We start from the raw sequence: 20,197 nt of genomic DNA, 5'->3' as shown, positions 1-20,197 counted from the left end.
TGAAATTGACTCTTCTGTCCTTTCTCAGATCCTATTGCTTCCCCTGAAGCAGGGAAACAGGAAGGGACCGGGATGGGAGGGCCTGTGAAGGGGAACCTGGGGAATCTGGGGTGTGCATGGACTCAACTCATTCCTGGTTCTCTGGTATCTCTCTCTGCTTTCTGGTGTTCTGTTATTTCGGAAGTTCCTCCACGCCCTTTTGTTCAGTACCTTTGGTTCTATACATGCCCTGTTAAACCATGGATTCTTCTTTTGCTTCTAGGATTTTTCCTTTTGGGCCGGGATGTATCTGCTTACTGCCTCCTGACACTTTTGGGTGACATAGTCCATCATATCATGTACAGACTTAGCTCTGAGGTCTGTGTCCCAAGGTATTTCCCTTAGGAAGCTTCTCATCTCCTCATAATTTCACTTTCGGTATGCCAGCCTTTTGTGTCCTAGTTCTTTTTTTGGGGAGATAATTCCTAGCTCTACCACACACTACTGTGTGTGTGTGTTTGTGTGTGTGTGTTTGTGTGTGTGTGTGTGTGTTTGTGTGTGTGTGTGTGTGTGTGTGTGTGTGTGTGTGTGTGTGTGTGTGTGTGTGTGTGTGTGTGTGTGTGTGTGTGTGTGTGTGTGTGTGTGTGTGTGTGTGTGTGTGTGTGTGTGTGTGTGTGTGTTCACGCGCACGTGTGATTGCGTGAATGGTGAGAATGAGTAGACATGGCGTATTATAAAATATTGAAATAATGTGGTGGGAATGAATTCTGGTCCCTGAGTTCCAAGACACACTCACGGTGGAAGAACAGGCTAACGATCCCTACTACACACACACAACACCTTCAGTGTAATGACAGTATAATGCGTAGAATGAAGAGAATCTGGTAATATGTATAATGAAACTTGGGTTAACTAGCGAGGAGGTGTCTGCTATATAATGTAAAAACAAACACGAGAAAATTCATAGAACGAAACCTTAACTGAACAAAATTCTCACTAAATACAATACACACTGAATATAAATCTCACTATATACAATGCAAACAGTGAATAGAAACACAACTAAGTATATACACCTCACTGATTACAAGCTTCACTAAATGAAAGACTCACTGAATAAAAACTTCGCTGAATGAAAAACTCCCTGGAAATAAAGCTCACTGAATGAAAACCTTTAATAAATCTCATTGAGTGGAAATCTAACAGTAAAATCTCTGAATGAATCCTTTTTTAATATTTAGTAAGAACATATGAGCACAAGAACTCACACCCCAGAAGTGATAAATCACTATCACCTCATTTTGTCCGGTCGTGATGGTCAAGTGGATTAAGGCGTCTTGTACATACCAGATGCGTTGCTTCTGGGAGTATGGGTTCGAGTCACTTCTGGGGTGTGAGTTTTCAGTTGCATATGTCCTGGGGACCATTCAGGCTTGTTCGCATTTGTGTTCCTCACGTGTTGCCCCAAAGAATGAGGTGATTTGGTAAAATGCTATGCCCAAGATAACTATCCGAGTGCCGGCGGTGGGGTGGTTCAAATAGCCTCGGCTATCACCTCATTTTGTCCGGTCGTGATGGTCAAGTGGATTAAGGCGTCTTGTACATACCAGATGCGTTGCTTCTGGGAGTATGGGTTCGAGTCACTTCTGGGGTGTGAGTTTTCAGTTGCATATGTCCTGGGGACCATTCAGGCTTGTTCGCATTTGTGTTCCTCACGTGTTGCCCCAAAGAATGAGGTGATTTGGTAAAATGCTATGCCCAAGATAACTATCCGAGTGCCGGCGGTGGGGTGGTTCAAATAGCCTCGGCTATCACCTCATTTTGTCCGGTCGTGATGGTCAAGTGGATTAAGGCGTCTTGTACATACCAGATGCGTTGCTTCTGGGAGTATGGGTTCGAGTCACTTCTGGGGTGTGAGTTTTCAGTTGCATATGTCCTGGGGACCATTCAGGCTTGTTCGCATATATATATATATATATATATATATATATATATATATATATATATATATATATATATATATATATATATATATGAGAGAGAGAGAGAGAGAGATTACGTGAAAATTAAATATTTCATATAAATTTAGAACACTCGTTATAGATTGATGTACACCCAAATTGACCCAAAAATTATAACCCTCATTAAATTAATCTCACTCCTATAGGAACAGAAGATACTGAGCCAGCACTCACCTCACACATACGAGGATTTAACAGGTGGTTACAGTCTGCAATGCTACATGCATCAGGTATGCTGCGACAGTTCCAGCCACAGTATATATGTCCGACGCCGATACAATTTCGGTCCGTTCTCGTCCAGGTCTATAGCACACAAACACAAGAGGTCATTATTATAACTCATCACAACAGCTGATAGTTGAGGGGAGCTGTTCAAGCAACTTTAATTAATTAATCCAAATCCCGGCCACCTATACCCAAGTACCCCAGTGTCCTTGTTAATGCATACCCAGGCATGCCAGTACCCTTGTTAATGCATACCCAGGTATGCCAGTGTCCTTGTTAGTGCATACCCAGGTATGCCAGTGTCCTTGTTAGTGCATACCCAGGTGTGCCAGTGTTCTTGTTAGTGCATACCCAGGTACGCCAGTGTCCTTGTTAGTGCATACCCAGGTGTGCCAGTACCCTTGTTAATGCATACCCAGGTATGCCAGTGTCCTTGTTAGTGCATGCCAGGTATGCCAGTGTCCTTGTTAGTGCATACCCAGGTATGCCAGTGTTCTTGTTAGTGCATACCCAGGTACGCCAGTGTCCTTGTTAGTGCATACCAAGTACGCCAGTAGTCATGTTAACGTATAATAAGGTACACCAGAGCCCTTGTTAATGTATACCCACATACACTATTGCACTTGATATTACATACCTAAGTACACCAGTGCCCTTTTTGTAAACATATACCCAGTTCACATGTGTCCTTCTCAACACAAACTCACGATCTTACCTAGTATTCACCTAGTTGTATTTGCGGGGGATGAGGCAAGGCTCTTAGGCTCTCATGCACCTCATTCACCGCGGTTCATACACCTTCGTTAAAGTGCGCGCGCACACACACACACACACACACACACACACACACACACACACACACACACACACACCACACACACACACACACACGCTCAACCCCCGTAAAAACACAACTAGTAAACACACACACACACACACCACACACACACACACACACACACCACACACACACACACACACACACACACACACACACACCACACACACACACACACACACACACACACACACACACACACACACACCACACACACACACACACACACACACACACACACACACACACACACACACACACACACACACCACACCACACACACACACACACACACACACACAACACACCACACCACACACACACACACACACACACACACACACACACACACACACACACACACACACACACACACACACACACACACACACAACCACACCACACACACACACACACACACACACACACACACACACACACACACACACACACACAACACCACACACACACACACCACACACACAACACACACACACACACACACACCACACCACACACACACACACACACACACACACACACACACACCACACCACACACACACACACACACACACACACACACAACACACCACACACACACACACACACACACACACACACACACACACACACACACCACACACACACACACACACACACACACACACACACACACACACACACACACACACACACACACACACACACACACACACACACACACACACACACACACACACACCACACACAAACACACACACACACACACACACACACACACACACACACACACACACACACACACACACACACACACACACACACACACACCACACCCACACACACACACACACACACACACACACACCACACACACACACACACACACACACACACCACACACACACACCACACACACACACACACACACACACCACACACACACACACACACACACACACACACACACACACACACACACACACACACACACACACACCTCCCGGATCCCCCGGACATCCCCCGGACCCTCCCCGCCCCCAGTCATCCCCCAGACACCCCCCAGATCCCCCAGATCCCCTCTGCCCCCAGTCACCCCCCAGACATCCCCCAGATCCCCTCAGACCCCCAGAGAAAGGGAGAACTCTGGTACAAGAGTTTCCATGAAGAATCTCAAGGTTTGGTACACCAATGCTGATGGGGTATCTAATAAAGCAGAAGAGATAAAAGAAAGAGTGAGTGAAGCAGATCCTGACATAGTTGCAATTGTGGAAACTAAAATTAATGACATGATCTCAGATGCAATCTTTCCTGAAGGGTACCAGGTGATACGAAAAGAGAGGACACAGAGACAGGGAGGGGGAGTAGCACTCCTAATAAAGCGGAAATGGAAGTTTGAAGACCTGGGAAATCGAGTTACCAATGAGTGCACAAGCTTCATACATGGAACTCTGACAGTAGATGGGAGGAAGATTGTGATCCTGGTAATCTACAATCCCCCACCAAACAGTAGAAGACCCAGGCAGGAGTATGATGACAACAACAAAGCATGTATAGATGAACTGCAGAAGGCAGCAACACTAGCCCACAGATTGAGAGCGAAGCTGCTGATCATGGGGGACCTAAATCATGGAGAGATAAATTGGGAATCAAGGAATCCCCATGGAGGGGACGAAACGTGGGGAGCAAAATTAGTAGATGTTGTAGACAGGAATTTCCTGACACAACATGTGAAGGAAGACACAAGGGAAAGAGGAGGAGATGCACCGAGCCTATTAGACCTGATTTTCACCCAGAACGTAGAAGATATCGAGAATTTAGAGCATGAAATACCTCTAGGGGCCAGTGACCATTGTGTCCTAGTCTTTGACTACATGATGGAATTCAAACTTATGACCATGGGACAAGAGATCTGGGAAAGGAGAGCTGACTACAGGAAAGGGGACTATATGAGGATAAGGGACTATCTGGGTGAAGTGCAGTGGGAGGAAGAAATTAGAGGAAAAACAGTCCAAGATATGATGGACCTAGTCATACAGAAATGCCAGGAGGCCGAAGAGAGATTTATACCAACGGTAAAGGGAAAAAATAAGAAGGAATATAATAACCCATGGTTTAATAGACAGTGTCAGGAAGCAAAAATGGCCAGCAGACGGGAGTGGAGGAAGTACAGAAGACAAAGAACAGAGGACAACAGAAGCAGATACAACAGAGCTAGGAACGATTACATTAACATAAGACGAACATCGGAAAGGGACTATGAGAACGATATTGCAATCAAAGCGAAAAAACAACCCAAGTTACTACACAGTCATATAAGAAGAAAAATGTCGGTGAACGACCAAGTGACAAGACTAAGGAAGACAGAGGGGGCATATACTGAAAGTGACAAGGAAATCTGCGAGGCACTGAATGCCAGTTTCCATGGAGTGTTCACTACCGAGCCTGAGCAGCTCCCATTGTTGGAAGGGGTTACCCTAGATGAAAGACTATCAGATATAGAGGTGACAGCAGAGGAGGTAATGAAACAGTTGACAACTCTAGATGCAACTAAAGCAGTTGGACCAGACAAAGTATCACCGTGGATACTAAAAGAAGCAGCACAGGCCCTCAGCGTGCCTCTGGCAATGATCTTTAATGAGTCACTTATGTCAGGAGAATTGCCCAGTTGCTGGAAGAAGGCAAATGTTGTGCCGATCTTCAAGAAAGGAGATAGGGAGGAGGCACTTAACTACAGACCTGTATCACTGACAAGCATCCCCTGTAAAATACTGGAAAGAATAATTAGGCTGCGACTGGTTGCACACCTGGAGAACATTAGGTTTGTGAACAAACATCAACATGGGTTCTGGACAGGGAAATCGTGCCTAACAAACCTTCTGGAATTCTATGATAAAATAACGAGGATAAGACAGGACAGAGATGGTTGGGCAGACTGCATATTTCTGGACTGCCAAAAAGCCTTTGATACAGTACCGCACATGAGACTGCTGTTCAAGCTCGAGAGGCAGGCGGGGGTGGGGGGAAAGGTCCTAGAATGGATAAGGAACTACCTAACAGGAAGGAGCCAAAGAGTTACGGTAAGGGGCGAGAAGTCGGACTGGCGAACAGTAACAAGTGGAGTACCACAAGGATCGGTGCTGGGACCAATTCTATTTCTTGTATATGTTAACGACATGTTTACAGGCGTAGAGTCCTACATGTCGATGTTTGCGGATGATGCAAAGTTGATGAGAAGAGTTGTGACAGATGAGGATTGCAGGATCCTCCAAGAGGACCTGAACAGATTGCAGAGATGGTCAGAGAAATGGCTACTAGAATTCAACACGAGCAAATGTAAAGTTATGGAAATGGGACTAGGAGATAGGAGACCAAAGGGACAGTACACAATGAAGGGGAACAGCCTACCTGAACGACGCGTGAAAGAGACCTGGGGGTGGACGTAACACCTAATCTATCTCCTGAGGCACATATTAATAGGATAACGACAGCAGCGTACTCTACACTGGCAAAAGTTAGAACATCATTCAGAAACCTAAGTAAGGAGGCATTTAGGGCGCTTTACACTGCCTACGTAAGGCCAGTCTTAGAGTATGCCCGCTTCATCATGGAGTCCCCATCTGAAGAAAGCATATAATGAAACTGGAAAAGGTTCAGAGGTTTGCAACGAGACTCGTCCCAGAGCTACGAGGGATGGGGTATGAAGAGCGCCTGAGGGAATTGTGCCTTACGACACTAGAAAGAAGAAGGAGAGGGGGGACATGATAGGAACGTATAAGATACTCAGAGGAATTGACAGAGTGGACATAGACGAAATGTTCACACGGAATAGTAACAGAACGAGAGGACATGGATGGAAGCTTGAAACTCAGATGAGTCACAGAGATGTTAGGAAGTTTTCTTTTAGCGTGGAGAGTAGTGGGGAAATGGAATGCACTTCAGGAACAGGTTGTGGAAGCAAATACTATTCATAATTTTAAAACCAGGTATGATAGGGAAATAGGACAGGAGTCATTGCTGTAAACAACCGATGCTCGAAAGGCAGGGATCCAAGAGTCAATGCTCGATCCTGCAGACACAACTAGGTGAGTACAACTAGGTGAGTACACACACACACACACGACACACACACAGACACACACACAGCACACACACACAGACACACACACACACACACACACACACACACACACACACACACACAGACACACACACACACACACTGGACGAGTCATTCATGGAGATGATTGCTAAGGCATGGAAGGAAGTCAGTGGGGAATTGAAGGACCTGAGGGAAACTATATGTAAGCTGCAGATAGAACTAAGTGCAGCACAAGAGGAGATAAAAAGCCTAAAAACAGGCCCTCCTCAGACTCTGGCCCAGGGGACCAACCCCCAGGTGCCAGGAGATGTAGCTATGGCAGGGACCCCTACAATTGGCCCAACCTTTGCTGAAATGCTCAAGAGCCCAGGAGCAATGTCCACAGTCAAGGATGTTGTAATGAAAGCAGTAACCTCACAGGAGGCAGCTAGATGCACAAGCCAGCTAATGGAAAGGAAAAGAGTTGTAGAAGTGGTAGGTGTCGAGGAACAAGAGGGCTCCACAAGGGAGGAAACGAGGACTAAAGACAAAGCTGCAGTGGCAGGGATATTAAAGGAGATAGGAATGGAAGGGGCTGAACGAGACATAGAACAGTTTTTCCGGATTGGCCAGTACAACAGAGACAAAAAAGATTGATCAAGGTAGTATTCAAGAGCGAGGACATCAAAGAGGACATTCTAGTAAGGAAGAACAAATTGAGGCATGCAAGGAACTACAAAGAGGTATATGTTCAGAGGGACATAACCAGAGACGAGATAGTAAGGGCAGCAGATGCAAGGAAAAGGCGCAAGGAGAGGGAAGAGAGCCAGGGAACCTCAGCCTCCAACCCAGCAATCCCAGAGGGGAGTGGGGAACCCCAATCCAGCAACCCAGGAACCCCAGGGGGGAATGCAACACCCCAGTCCACCACCCAATAGGGCCCTCTCTACCCCCAGCACAAACCCTTCCTTGCCCCTGCATAATGCCCATCATGAAACCCAAATCCTCCCCCTCCCCTTACCCCAAGTAGCCCCTGCTTTCCCAACCCCTGGTCTTCTCCCTGCCCCAAGCAGGCCTGAGCAAGACCAAAGCCCTCTATCCCCCACTCCACCTCCCTCCAAACCCCTGTCAACTACACCGCAGGAGGGCGTGCCCTCTCCCCAAGCAATCCCTGCTCCCTCACCCCCAGGACTTCTTCCTGACCCAAGCAGGCCTGAGGAAGACCTAAGCCCTCCACCCCCCACCCCACCTCCCCCTGAACCCCTGGCAACTACCTCACAGGAGGAGGAGCCTACCCAAGTAGCAAGGACCATAGAACAACCTCCTACACTTGTAGGGAGTGTGGGTGAAATTGGATATAAGAAAGTGAGCTTCAAGGTAATGTACTCAAACATTGATGGGATTACCAATAAAGCAAGTGAACTGGCAGAAAGGGTGCAAGAAGAAAACCCTGATGTAATAGGACTAACGAAAACAAATTGTCAGGAGTCATAACAGATGCTGTGTTTCCAAAGGACTACGATATAGTAGGAAAGAGAGGGAAGGGAGAGGAGGTGGAGGAGTGGCCCTGCTGATAAGGAAGGACTGAAGTTTTGATGAGATGGAAATTCCGGGCTGTGATGGAGTTCAGAGATTACATAACAGGAACTATAACAATGGGGTGGACCTAACAGATAATAGTGACAGTCATTTACAACCCTCCCCTAAATGACAGAAGACCTAGACAGGAGTTTAAGTAGGAACAACATGGCAACCATTAATATAATAGAGAGAGCAGTTTCAGTGCCTGCAGGAATGGCTCAAGACTCTTAATCATGGGTGATTTCAACCATGGAAAGATAGACTGGAGAATGGGGACCCACATGGTGTGCAGATACTTGGCGAGCTAAACTCTTGGAAGTGGCAACAAGGAATTTTCTGAGCAGCATGTCAAGGAACCCACAAGATAGAGTAGGCAATGATGAACCAGCTAGACTCGACTTAATATTCACCCTAAATGAGTCAGAAATAAGGGAAGTCAAAGTTGAAGCCCCCATAGGAATGAGTGACCACAGTGTACTGACCTTTGAGTACTTGGTGGAGGTAGGGATAACCTATCCAAGGATGGGAGTGGAGGGGAAAAGACTGAATTACCGAAGAGGAAAATATGACGAGATGAGGAACTTCCTAATGGGAATACCATGGGAAACAGAACATAGAGACAAGAATGTGCAGGTCATGATGGATATTGTCACCCAAAAGTGCCAGGAAGCTGCAGACAGGTTTATCCCCGTCCAAAAGGAGAAAAACGAAAAACAACAGAAAAACCCATGGTTCAACCAGGAATGTAAGGTAGCGAAACAACTGAGTAAAAGAACATGGAGAAACTACAGAAATAACAGAACACCAGAGAGCAGGGAGAGGTACCAGAGGGCCAGAAATGAGTACATCAGAGTGAGGAGGGAAGCAGAGAGACAGTTTGAAAATGACATCGCGAGTAAAGCCAAGACCCAACCAAAGCTGCTCCACAGCCATATCAGGAGGAAAACAGCAGTGAAGGAACAAGTGATGAAGCTGCGGAAAGGGGAGAACAGATACACAGAGAATGACAAGGAGGTGTGTGAAGAACTCAACAAGAGATTCCAGGAGGTCTTCACAATAGAACAAGGAGAAGCCCCTGCACTAAATGAGGAGGCGGCAACCTTGGAAACCTTGGAGGAATTTGACCTCACCAGTGATGAGGTCAAAAGGTGTCTGCTGGAGCTAGATGTGACAAAGGCTGTTGGGCCTGATAGAATCTCACCATGCATACTAAAGGAAGGTGCAGAAGCACTAAGTGTGCCACTCTCTATGGTGTATAACAGGTCACTGGAAACAGGAGACTTACCAGAAAGTTGGAAGACAGCTAACGTGGTCCCAATATACAAAAAGGGTGACAGGCAAGAGGCACTGAATTACAGGCCAGTTTCCTTAACTTGTATACCATGCAAGGTGCTGGAGAAGATCGCGAGGAAAAGGCTCGTAGAGCATCTGGAGGGAAATAACTTTGTAACGCACCACCAACATGGGTTCAGAGATGGTAAATCGTGCCTCACAGGGTTAATAGAATTTTATGACCAGGCAACGAAAATTAGGCAGGAAAGAGAAGGGTGGGCCGACTGCATTTTCCTGGATTGCCAAAAAGCCTTCGACACAGTACCCCATAAAAGGCTGTTAAAAAAGTTGGAGCAACAGGCAGGAGTAAAAGGGAAGGTGCTCCAGTGGATAAGGGAGTACTTAAGCAACAGGAAACAGCGAGTAACGGTGAGGGGGAAGACATCAGAGTGGCGAGATGTCACCAGCGGAGTCCCACAGGGCTCAGTACTTGGACCCATCCTGTTTCTAATATATGTGAACGATCTTCCAGAGGGTATAGACTCATTCCTCTCGATGTTTGCTGATGATGCAAAAATTATGAGAAGAATCAAGACGGATGAAGATAGACAGAGACTACAGGATGACCTGGATAAACTGGAGGAATGGTCTAGAAAATGGCTGCTGAAGTTCAACTCTGGAAAGTGTAAGGTGATGAAATTAGGCGAAGGGAGCAGGAGGCTGAACACAAGGTATCATCTGGGAGGGGAAATCCTGCAAGAATCAAATAGAGAGAAGGATCTGGGGGTTGATATCACACCGAACCTGTCCCCAGAGGCCCACATCAAAAGAATATCATCAGCGGCATATGCTAGACTGGCCAACATAAGAACTGCCTTCAGAAACTTGTGTAAGGAATCTTTCAGAACCCTGTATACCACTTATGTAAGACCAATCCTGGAGTATGCAGCTCCAGCCTGGAGTCCATACCTAGTTAAACACAAGACAAAGTTAGAGAAGATTCAGCGGTATGCCACCAGGCTCGTCCCGGAACTGAGAGGATTGAGCTACGAGGAAAGGCTAAAGGAGCTGAACCTCACATCCCTGGAAAACAGAAGAGTAAGGGGAGACATGATAACCACCTACAAAATTCTCAGGGGAATTGACAGGGTGGACAAAGACAAACTCTTCAGCACGGGTGGGACACGAACAAGGGGACACAGGTGGAAACTTAGTACCCAGATGAGCCACAGAGACGTTAGAAAGAATTTTTTCAGTGTCAGAGTAGTTAATAAATGGAATGCACTAGGAAGTGATGTGGTGGAGGCTGACTCCATACACAGTTTCAAATGTAGGTATGATAGAGCCCAGTAGGCTCAGGAATCTGTACACCAGTTGATTGACAGTTGAGAGGCGGGACCAAAGAGCCAAAGCTCAACCCCCGCAAGCACAATTAGGTGAGTACAATTAGGTGAGTACACACACACACACACACACACACACACACACACACACACACACACACACACACACACACACACACACACACACACACACACACACACACACACACACACACATAAATGCCAGGAGGCCGAAGATAGATTTATACCAACGGTAAAGGGCAAAAAAATAAGAAGGAATATAATAACCCATGGTTTAATAGACAGTGTCAGGAAGCAAAAATGGCCAGCAGGCGGGAGTGGAGGAAGTACAGAAGACAAAGAACAGAGGACAACAGGATCAGATACAACAGAGCTAGGAACGATTACATTAACATAAGACGAACATCGGAAAGGGACTATGAGAACGATATTGCAATCAAAGCGAAAAAACAACCTAAGTTACTACACAGTCATATAAGAAGAAAAATGTCGGTGAATGACCAAGTGACAAGACTAAGGAAGACAGAGAGGGCATATACTGAAAGTGACAAGGAAATCTGCGAGGCACTGAATGCCAGTTTCCATGGAGTGTTCACTACTGAGCCTGAGCAGCTCCCATTGTTGGAAGGGGTTACCCTAGATGAAAGACTATCAGATATAGAGGTGACAGCAGAGGAGGTAATGAAGCAGTTGACAACTCTAGATGCAACTAAAGCAGTTGGACCAGACAAAGTATCACCGTGGATACTAAAAGAAGCAGCACAGGCCCTCAGCGTGCCTCTGGCAATGATCTTTAATGAGTCACTTATGTCAGGAGAATTGCCCAGTTGCTGGAAGAAGGCAAATGTCGTGCCGATCTTCAAGAAAGGTGATAGGGAGGAGGCACTTAACTATAGACCTGTATCACTGACAAGCATCCCCTGTAAAATACTGGAAAGAATAATTAGGCTACGACTGGTTACACACCTGGAGAACATTAGGTTTGTCAACAAACATCAACATGGGTTCTGGACAGGGAAATCGTGCCTAACAAAACTTCTGGAATTCTATGATAAAATAACGAGGATAAGACAGGACAGAGATGGTTGGGCAGACTGCATATTTCTGGACTGCCAAAAAGCCTTTGATACAGTACCACACATGAGACTGCTGTTCAAGCTCGAGAGGCAGGCGGGGGTGAGGGGAAAGGTCCTAGCATGGATAAAGAACTACCTAACAGGAAGGAGCCAAAGAGTTACGGTAAGGGGCGAGAAGTCGGACTGGCGAACAGTAACAAGTGGAGTACCACAAGGATCGGTGCTAGGACCAATTTTATTTCTTGTATATGTTAACAACATGTTTACAGGCGTAGAGTCCTACATGTCGATGTTTGCGGATGATGCAAAGTTGATGAGAAGAGTTGTGACAGATGAGGATTGCAGGATCCTCCAAGAGGACCTGAACAGGTTGCAGAGATGGTCAGAGAAATGGCTACTGGAATTCAACACGAGCAAATGTAAAGTTATGGAAATGGGACTAGGAGATAGGAGACCAAAGGGACAGTACACAAAGAAGGGGAACAGCCTACCTGTAACGACGCATGAAAGAGACCTGGGGGTGGACGTAACACCTAATCTATCTCCTGAGGCACATATAAATAGGATAACGACAGCAGCGTACTCTACACTGGCAAAAGTTAGAACATCATTCAGAAACCTAAGTAAGGAGGCATTTAAGGCGCTTTACACTGCCTACGTAAGGCCAGTCTTAGAGTATGCCGCCTCATCATGGAGTCCCCATCTGAAGAAGCATATAATGAAACTGGAAAAGGTTCAGAGGTTTGCAACGAGACTCGTCCCAGAGCTACTAGGGATGGGGTATGAGGAGCGCCTGAGGGAACTGTGCCTTACGACACTAGAAAGAAGAAGGGAGAGGGGGGACATGATAGGAACGTATAAGATACTCAAAGGGATTGACAGAGTGGACATGACGAAATGTTCACACGGAATAGTAACAGAACGAGGGGACATGGATGGAAGCTTGAAACTCAGATGAGTCACAGAGATGTTAGGAAGTTTTCTTTTAGCGTGAGAGTAGTGGGAAAATGGAATGCACTTCAGGAACAGGTTGTGGAAGCAAATACTATTCATAATTTTAACACCAGGTATGATAGGGAAATGGGACAGGAGTCATTGCTGTAAACAACCGATGGCTAGAAAGGCGGGATCCAAGAGTCAATGCTCGATCCTGCAGACACAACTAGGTGAGTACAACTAAGTGAGTACACACACACACACACACACACACACACACACAGAGGGTGCAAAAGCATTAAGTGTGCCACTCTCTATGGTGTATAACAGGTCACTGGAAACAGGAGACCTATCGGAAAGATGGAAGACAGCTAATGTAGTCCCAATATAAAAAAGGGTGACAGCCAGAGGTTCTGAACTACAGGCCAGTTTCCCTAACATGTATACCATACAAGGTGATGGAGAAGGTCGTGAGGAAAAGGCTCGCAGAGCATCTGAAGAAAAATAGCTTTGTAGCACACCACCACCAGCAAGGGTTCAGAGATGGTAAATCGTGTCTTACGGGTTTAACAGAAATCTATGACAAACATTAGGCAAGAAAAAGAAGGGTGGGCAGACTGTATTTTGTTAGACTGTCAGAAAGCCTTTGACATAGTATCCCATACGAGAATGTTAGAAAAATTGGAGAAACAGGCAGGAATAACATGTAAGGTGTTTCATTGAATAAGATAGTATCTAATCAACATAAAACCACTGAGGTTTTTCTAGGAACCTCAAGTCCCTGGAAGACAGAAGTCTTAGGAGGAGACATGATCACCACCTACAAAATTCTCAGAGGAATTGACAGGGTGGACAAAGACAAACTATTTAGCATCAATGGAACACAAAGGGGCACAGATGGAAACTGAGTACTCAAAAGAGCCACAGAGACATTAGAAACAATTTTGTCAGTGCCAGGGTACTTAACAAATGGCAGTGATGTGGTGGAGGCAGACTCCATACACAGATTCAAATGTAAATATGATAGAGCCCAAGAAGCTAAGGAACCTGGACACCAGTTGATTGACAATTGAGAGGCGGGACCAAAGCCGAAGCTTAACCCCTGCAATCACAAGGTGAGTACCTCTCAACACTTTATCAACTGGTGTAAAACTTCAAGAGTCTATTGGGTTCTATCATATCTACATATAAAACTGAGTATGGAGTTTGCCTCCTAGTCTCCATATCACTTCCTAGTTCATCCCATTTATTAATTACTATGACACTAAAAAAAATCTTTAAAATGTTTCTGTAGCTCATCTGAGTACTTAGTTTCCATGTGTGTCCCCTTGTTCGTGTTCTACTCCTGATAAATAATCTGTCCTTTTCTGCCCTGTCTATTATTCTAAACTCTAAAGATTTTGTGTGTGGTAATAATGTCTCGCCTGTTTCTTCTATCTTCCAGCGAGGTAAAGTTTGACACCTGTAGTCTTTCCTCGAATCTGATACCTCTCAACTCTGGGACTAGTCTGCTGACAAACCTTTTTGTGTGGCATAAACACAAAGGTCTTCATTTTGTGTTGAACATGATAAGGACTCCAAGCTGATGCTCCATATTCCAGAACTGGTCTGACATTAACGATAAAAAAGATCCTGAATGACTTTTTGTTCAGATTCCTAAAGGCAGTTTTTATTTTGGCCAACCTTCCGTATGCAGCCGATGCTATTCTTTTGATGTATATTTTATATGTATTCTTCTGATGGCAGGTTGGGTAATATCAACCACCAAGTTTTTTCTTTGTCCGAATACAATAGGATATCCTCTCCCGTGTTGTTCATATTTAAAATCTTATTATATATCCCCTTTGTTGTGCGTTGTTGCTGTTGTTAAAGATTTAGCTATTCAGGACGGAGTGTCCATGTAGCACGGGCTATGGTGAGCCCGTAATTGAGTTTGGTTATACATGATAACCTTTTTCCTGTGATATTTAGGTCTAAGTTTAAAATGGAGGAGAGGACTTCTCCTTTTTCCCTGCTTATTTGTCGCTTCTGTTTTATTGCACTGGTTTTAATCTTGTTTTATTAACATTATCTTGGTGGCGGATGTAGATGCAGAATGCTCACTAATGAGTCCCATTCCTCAACAGCTTTTCTAATCATTGTAGTCGCGGTGGAATGTGCATCTAATGCAGCTGCTGTCGTTGGATTAATGTTGAGTTTGATGCGCAGGGGTTCAGTAGCTTCACATTCCAGTAAGTAATGCAATAGCGGCGCCTCTGCCTCAGTTTCACAGATGTGACACTCTTTAACTATTGGGTTCCTTACCTCCCAGCAGCACTTGTACCCAAGTCTGAGTCTGTGTATGGCTACTGCAATGTCTCTGGATATCTTTTTGCCAGGCTTGAAAGAGGAGTAACCAGTGGCTTGTTCATGCCATATCGCAGTGGATCTTCCTCTACTTTGGCTCTGTGGCGACTTTTGATTGTTGAGAATTTTTTCTTCTTGATTTGCTCCTTTATCTGTGAGAAACTTGGAGGTATTTGAACCTGTACAACAGGTAGAGCAGTGGCAGTTTTTGCTAGTGAGTCTGCCTTTTCATTACCCTCTATGCCAATGTGACTTGGTATCCAATTTAGGGTGATTGACAGCCCTCGATTATGGGTATCTTTTCCTATATGTTGAATTTCTGTGAGGAGTTGTATATTATCTCTGTGCTGGCTGGATAACAATGCCTGGAGCGAAGATTTAGAGTCTGTATGAATGATGACATCATGTAAATTATTCTCAATTGTATAGTTTATTGCCTCCTTCAGGGCATATAATTATATTTGCAATGTTGAGCACCCACTATTCATGCTCCAGTAAGCTTCATGGTTGGTAGTGTAAACTGCTGCCCCAGCAGAACCTCTTTCTTGATCAACTGATCCATTTTTACTCTGAGGTTCTCATTCTCATTCTTGACTCTCTGGTACTCCTTTTTGTTGTTCTCTTGTTCTTGTAGTTTTTCCAAGCCTTCGTGCTTATGCGCCATGCTTTCTTACGTTTAAGATTAAACAGTGGACTTGCCCTCTGTCTTTCATTGTTCTCCCTCTGGAGAGTGACAAATTTTCCATCTGCCTTCCAACATTTATCGTTGAAGATGTCCATCGTTTCCTGTGGAGACTTCCTCCCTGAGTTCTATCTCCCATTATTAGGAGCTATTAGGAGGACAGGTTCTTTACCTAAAGTCAAAACCTGTCGTACAAGAAAACGGGAGCGGCTCGCGAAATTGACATACTGTCCTGTTTTCTATTCGAGGGTCCTCTGGTAGGTTTGGATAGGTCACTTTAGCATAACAGTTTCCAGACATTGGGAACGCTGGCGAGAACGAGATGAAACTTCATGGTAACCTCATATCCTCGTAACCTCAACCTCGTAACAATGTATTCTGGACAACTAGAGAGGTTGTTATGATTTGTTTGACCAGGTGGAAGTTTGTCCTGTGATTACTTACAAGAGGCGTCCACTCCCAAGTAACTGTATGTCGACCTGTATGGTTACTGAAACGTCCAGTGGGAGCTCCAGGAGTGGACCTAAGCAAAATAATAAATATACTTTAACAATCACAAAGATCTTCATGTCATGTCGTTTAAGGTGTAATGATTAAATTATTAACATAAATCATTAGTCCCCCTGGCATTACTGTAGTAATCTTGGCTTGAACGGTTTTTTTTCAAATAAATAAATAAATCACAAATCCTTATGACATTTCTAAGGTAATAAATACTTCAAACTTCGTTAGAACAACAATACAATAAGTCATGACATCAATAACAAATTCTGCAAAGACATTTACTTTAGTTTCTATTAAATACAAAGTATTCCTAAAGCTTTCTGAGAGCGTCGTCGTCCCTATAGTTAACTAAACACACAACCAGACCCTAGCCAGTCCTAAGACACTCTGCCCGTCGCTGACTGACCCGGCCACACACAATCTTCGGCAAGTAATATCGTGCTCTGGGCAATTCATAATTGTGTTCGTGAAGTAATTTAGTAACCTCTTGCTCTGACCAAGTCGTATTTTAGATACTTTAATAACCTCTTGTTCTGTCCATGTCGATCGGACTTGGAGGGACAGAAATTTGTAAAGCAACACAAGTGGCACTACGGACATTTTTCTCTTCATATATCAGCAACGCTTGAAAATGCATCTGAAACGAATAAAGTCCCTTGCTTTACTGTAAAAGCTCCTTATGATGGGAATCTGATATTCGCTTTTTATAACTACACCGTCGGAACTCACCTCACCCATTACTCTTACCTATATTGGTGAATAAGCCCTTCACCTTGCTGCCCCTATCCACAGTGAACGCTGGTGTAGCTGTGCCAGTGCATCGGTAACCTGTACGCCCACAAAAGTCTGATATATTGTAAATCACAGCGGAAGATTGTAAGACATGAAGATGTCAATTATTCCATCAAAGTAATCGCTGCCCGATCTCCGTCACGAAGAGAATCACACGCACTAATTTAGATTAGTTTCATGTTGCATATTTGAGCCAATTGTCATGAGACAGGAAAATTATTGATGTGAATTCCAAATGAAATGAATATCCAGTGAAAAGAGTACAGTGACCAGAGAAGGAGTTGGCTTTTTAAACAATAATAAAAAAAACACGTTGAATAGAGCACAAACCGCCCCACACCACTGACTGACCAAGGTACAGCTATACTAGATGAACTAACAAACAATAATGGTGGTTGTGGCTCTCACATTTGGACCAGAAACGCTGGCAAACAATGCAGGGAGGTGTGGATCTCACAGACGGAGCAGAATCCCTAGCAAACAAGGAAGGAGGCACAATACCTCCCAGACGGAGCAGAAGCACTAACAAGGAAGGGGAGGCATAGTGCCTCATAGGTGCAGCAGAAACACTAACAAACAGGGAAGGGGGGGGGGGAATACAGTACCACACAGACGGAACAAAACACTAACAAACAGAGAAAGGGGGGGGGGAGGCACAGTACCACACAGACGGAGCAAAACACTAACAAACAGGGAAAGGGGGGGCACAGTACCTTACAGATCGAGCAGAAACACTAACAAACAAGGAAGGGGAACGGGGCACAATACCTCACAGACGGAGTAGAAGCACTAATAAACAAGGAAAGGGGGGCCACAGTACCTCACAGACGGAGTAGAAGCACTAATAAACAAGGAAAGGGGTGGGGGCCACAGTACCTCACAGACGGAGTAGAAGCACTAACAAACAAGGAAGGGAGGAACCACAGTACCTCACAGACGGAGTAGAAGCACTAATAAACAAGGAAAGGGGGGGCCACAGTACCTCACAGACGGAGCAGATGCACTAACAAACAAGGAATGGAGGAGCCACAGTACCTCACAGACGTAGGGGTCCTCGTCGGAGCCGTCGCTACAATGTTTTGCGGAGTCACACACAGAGGTGATGGCGATGCACTGACTGTCCCTGTGACACTCAATCTCTGAAGTGGAGCTGCACCTTGCCTCCGTTTCTGCCGGGAGAAAAAGATAAGCATCCTTAAAATATCCTCACTACAATGCTTTAAATCATGTATATACTTACCTAGATGATTTGTCGTGCTAACTCCAGCTCTTATGACCCGCTTCCCATACTTCAGTCGATAGGTAAACAGGTTCTAGAACCTTTGGGGGGATGTCATGTCTACCTATGAAAATGTGATTGTGAATTTCCTCTTCTAACCCTAAAGCAATACCTTATATCAATGTGCATGTGATTCATTCAAGAACTTTGATTACTTCCGTATTCATCTTATGTTAAACAGCCTGCCTCTGCCCGGCTTTTACATACTTTCCTAAATATTTTATGTCGTAATTATATTAATCGTGTATCATCACTAATGCCTCTCAGCTCTGGGACATATCTGGTGGCATAACTCTGGATTTTCAATTGTATCTGACACAAAATGGTCTGTACGCTAATGCCATGAATTCCCTAACTGGTCGTATATGTATGGTTCTTAGCGGGGGAACCCGGTTGAACCCGGGTCTTCCCCATCCTATATCCCAGTCCCTATCTCACTTCTCTTTACTTAACACCCCCCTACTTACCTGACCCCCATCCAACCCTCTCCTCTCTTACCCTCTCATTTTATCTCTACAAATATCCGCTCTGTTGCCAGGATTTTCTTCTTTCTCTGGAAATATATTATACCGAAGCACTAAAATTGATAAATAAGTGTACTTCATAAAAAAATCTCAAGGGTAAAGAGGGTCTAGATGCCGATATTTCATAAAGTGTGGCAGTGAGGCCGACCTCGACTGCCATTAACACGCATACCCTGGGTCTTCATGTGTGAAACCCCTCTCTCACCTCTCTTCCCATCTTCTTGGTAATGCCTATGAACAGCTACTGGTAACATCCCAGCACACTGATGATTTTTGCTTCACTGTGACTCTGTATTCTATTCTCTGTATTCACAGAACACCGTAGCACCTTGCACTTCACTCTACCCTGCCTCTGCATTAGCAGCACTAGTGTGGGAGACAATAATGATCTGTGGAGACTATGCTGTATTAAGGGGGTACTTTGGGATATTATGAAGAACTAAGAGGTACTTTGAGATATTATGAAAAACTAAGGGGTACTTTGGGATATTATGAAGAACTATGTGGAAATTTTGGGATATTATGAAGAACTAAGGGGTACTTTAGAATATATTGAAGAACTAAGGGGTACTTTGGGATATTATGAAGAACTATGTGGTATTTTGGGATATTATGAGGAACTAAGGGGTACTTTGGAATATTATGAAGAACTAAGGGGGTATTTTGGGATATTATGAAGAACAAAGGGGTACATT

At 44.8% G+C, this 20,197-nt stretch overlaps 2 protein-coding genes across 2 annotated transcripts in view; one reads left to right on the top strand and one right to left on the bottom strand.

Annotated features, from left to right (window-relative positions):
• Nucleotides 1–20,197, top strand: part of LOC123771301 (uncharacterized) — a 150,562-nt gene that overhangs the window by 43,175 nt on the left and 87,190 nt on the right. The gene's annotated exons all lie outside the window — the stretch shown is intronic.
• LOC123771369 (uncharacterized) overlaps nt 1–20,197 on the bottom strand; it is a gene marked incomplete at its 3' end in the record, with an annotated part of 32,625 nt that overhangs the window by 7,040 nt on the left and 5,388 nt on the right. The window contains 2 exon segments of the mRNA XM_069305056.1: nt 2,175–2,303; nt 18,735–18,868. Of these exon segments, the coding sequence (XP_069161157.1) occupies nt 2,175–2,303; nt 18,735–18,868 (263 nt within the window).

This window comes from Procambarus clarkii, chromosome 54 (assembly GCF_040958095.1).
Source record: "Procambarus clarkii isolate CNS0578487 chromosome 54, FALCON_Pclarkii_2.0, whole genome shotgun sequence".
In the NCBI taxonomy this organism is placed as follows: Eukaryota; Metazoa; Arthropoda; class Malacostraca; order Decapoda; family Cambaridae; genus Procambarus; species Procambarus clarkii.
Note: the sequence above shows the minus strand (reverse complement) of the source record. Positions and strands in the feature narration are given on the sequence as shown.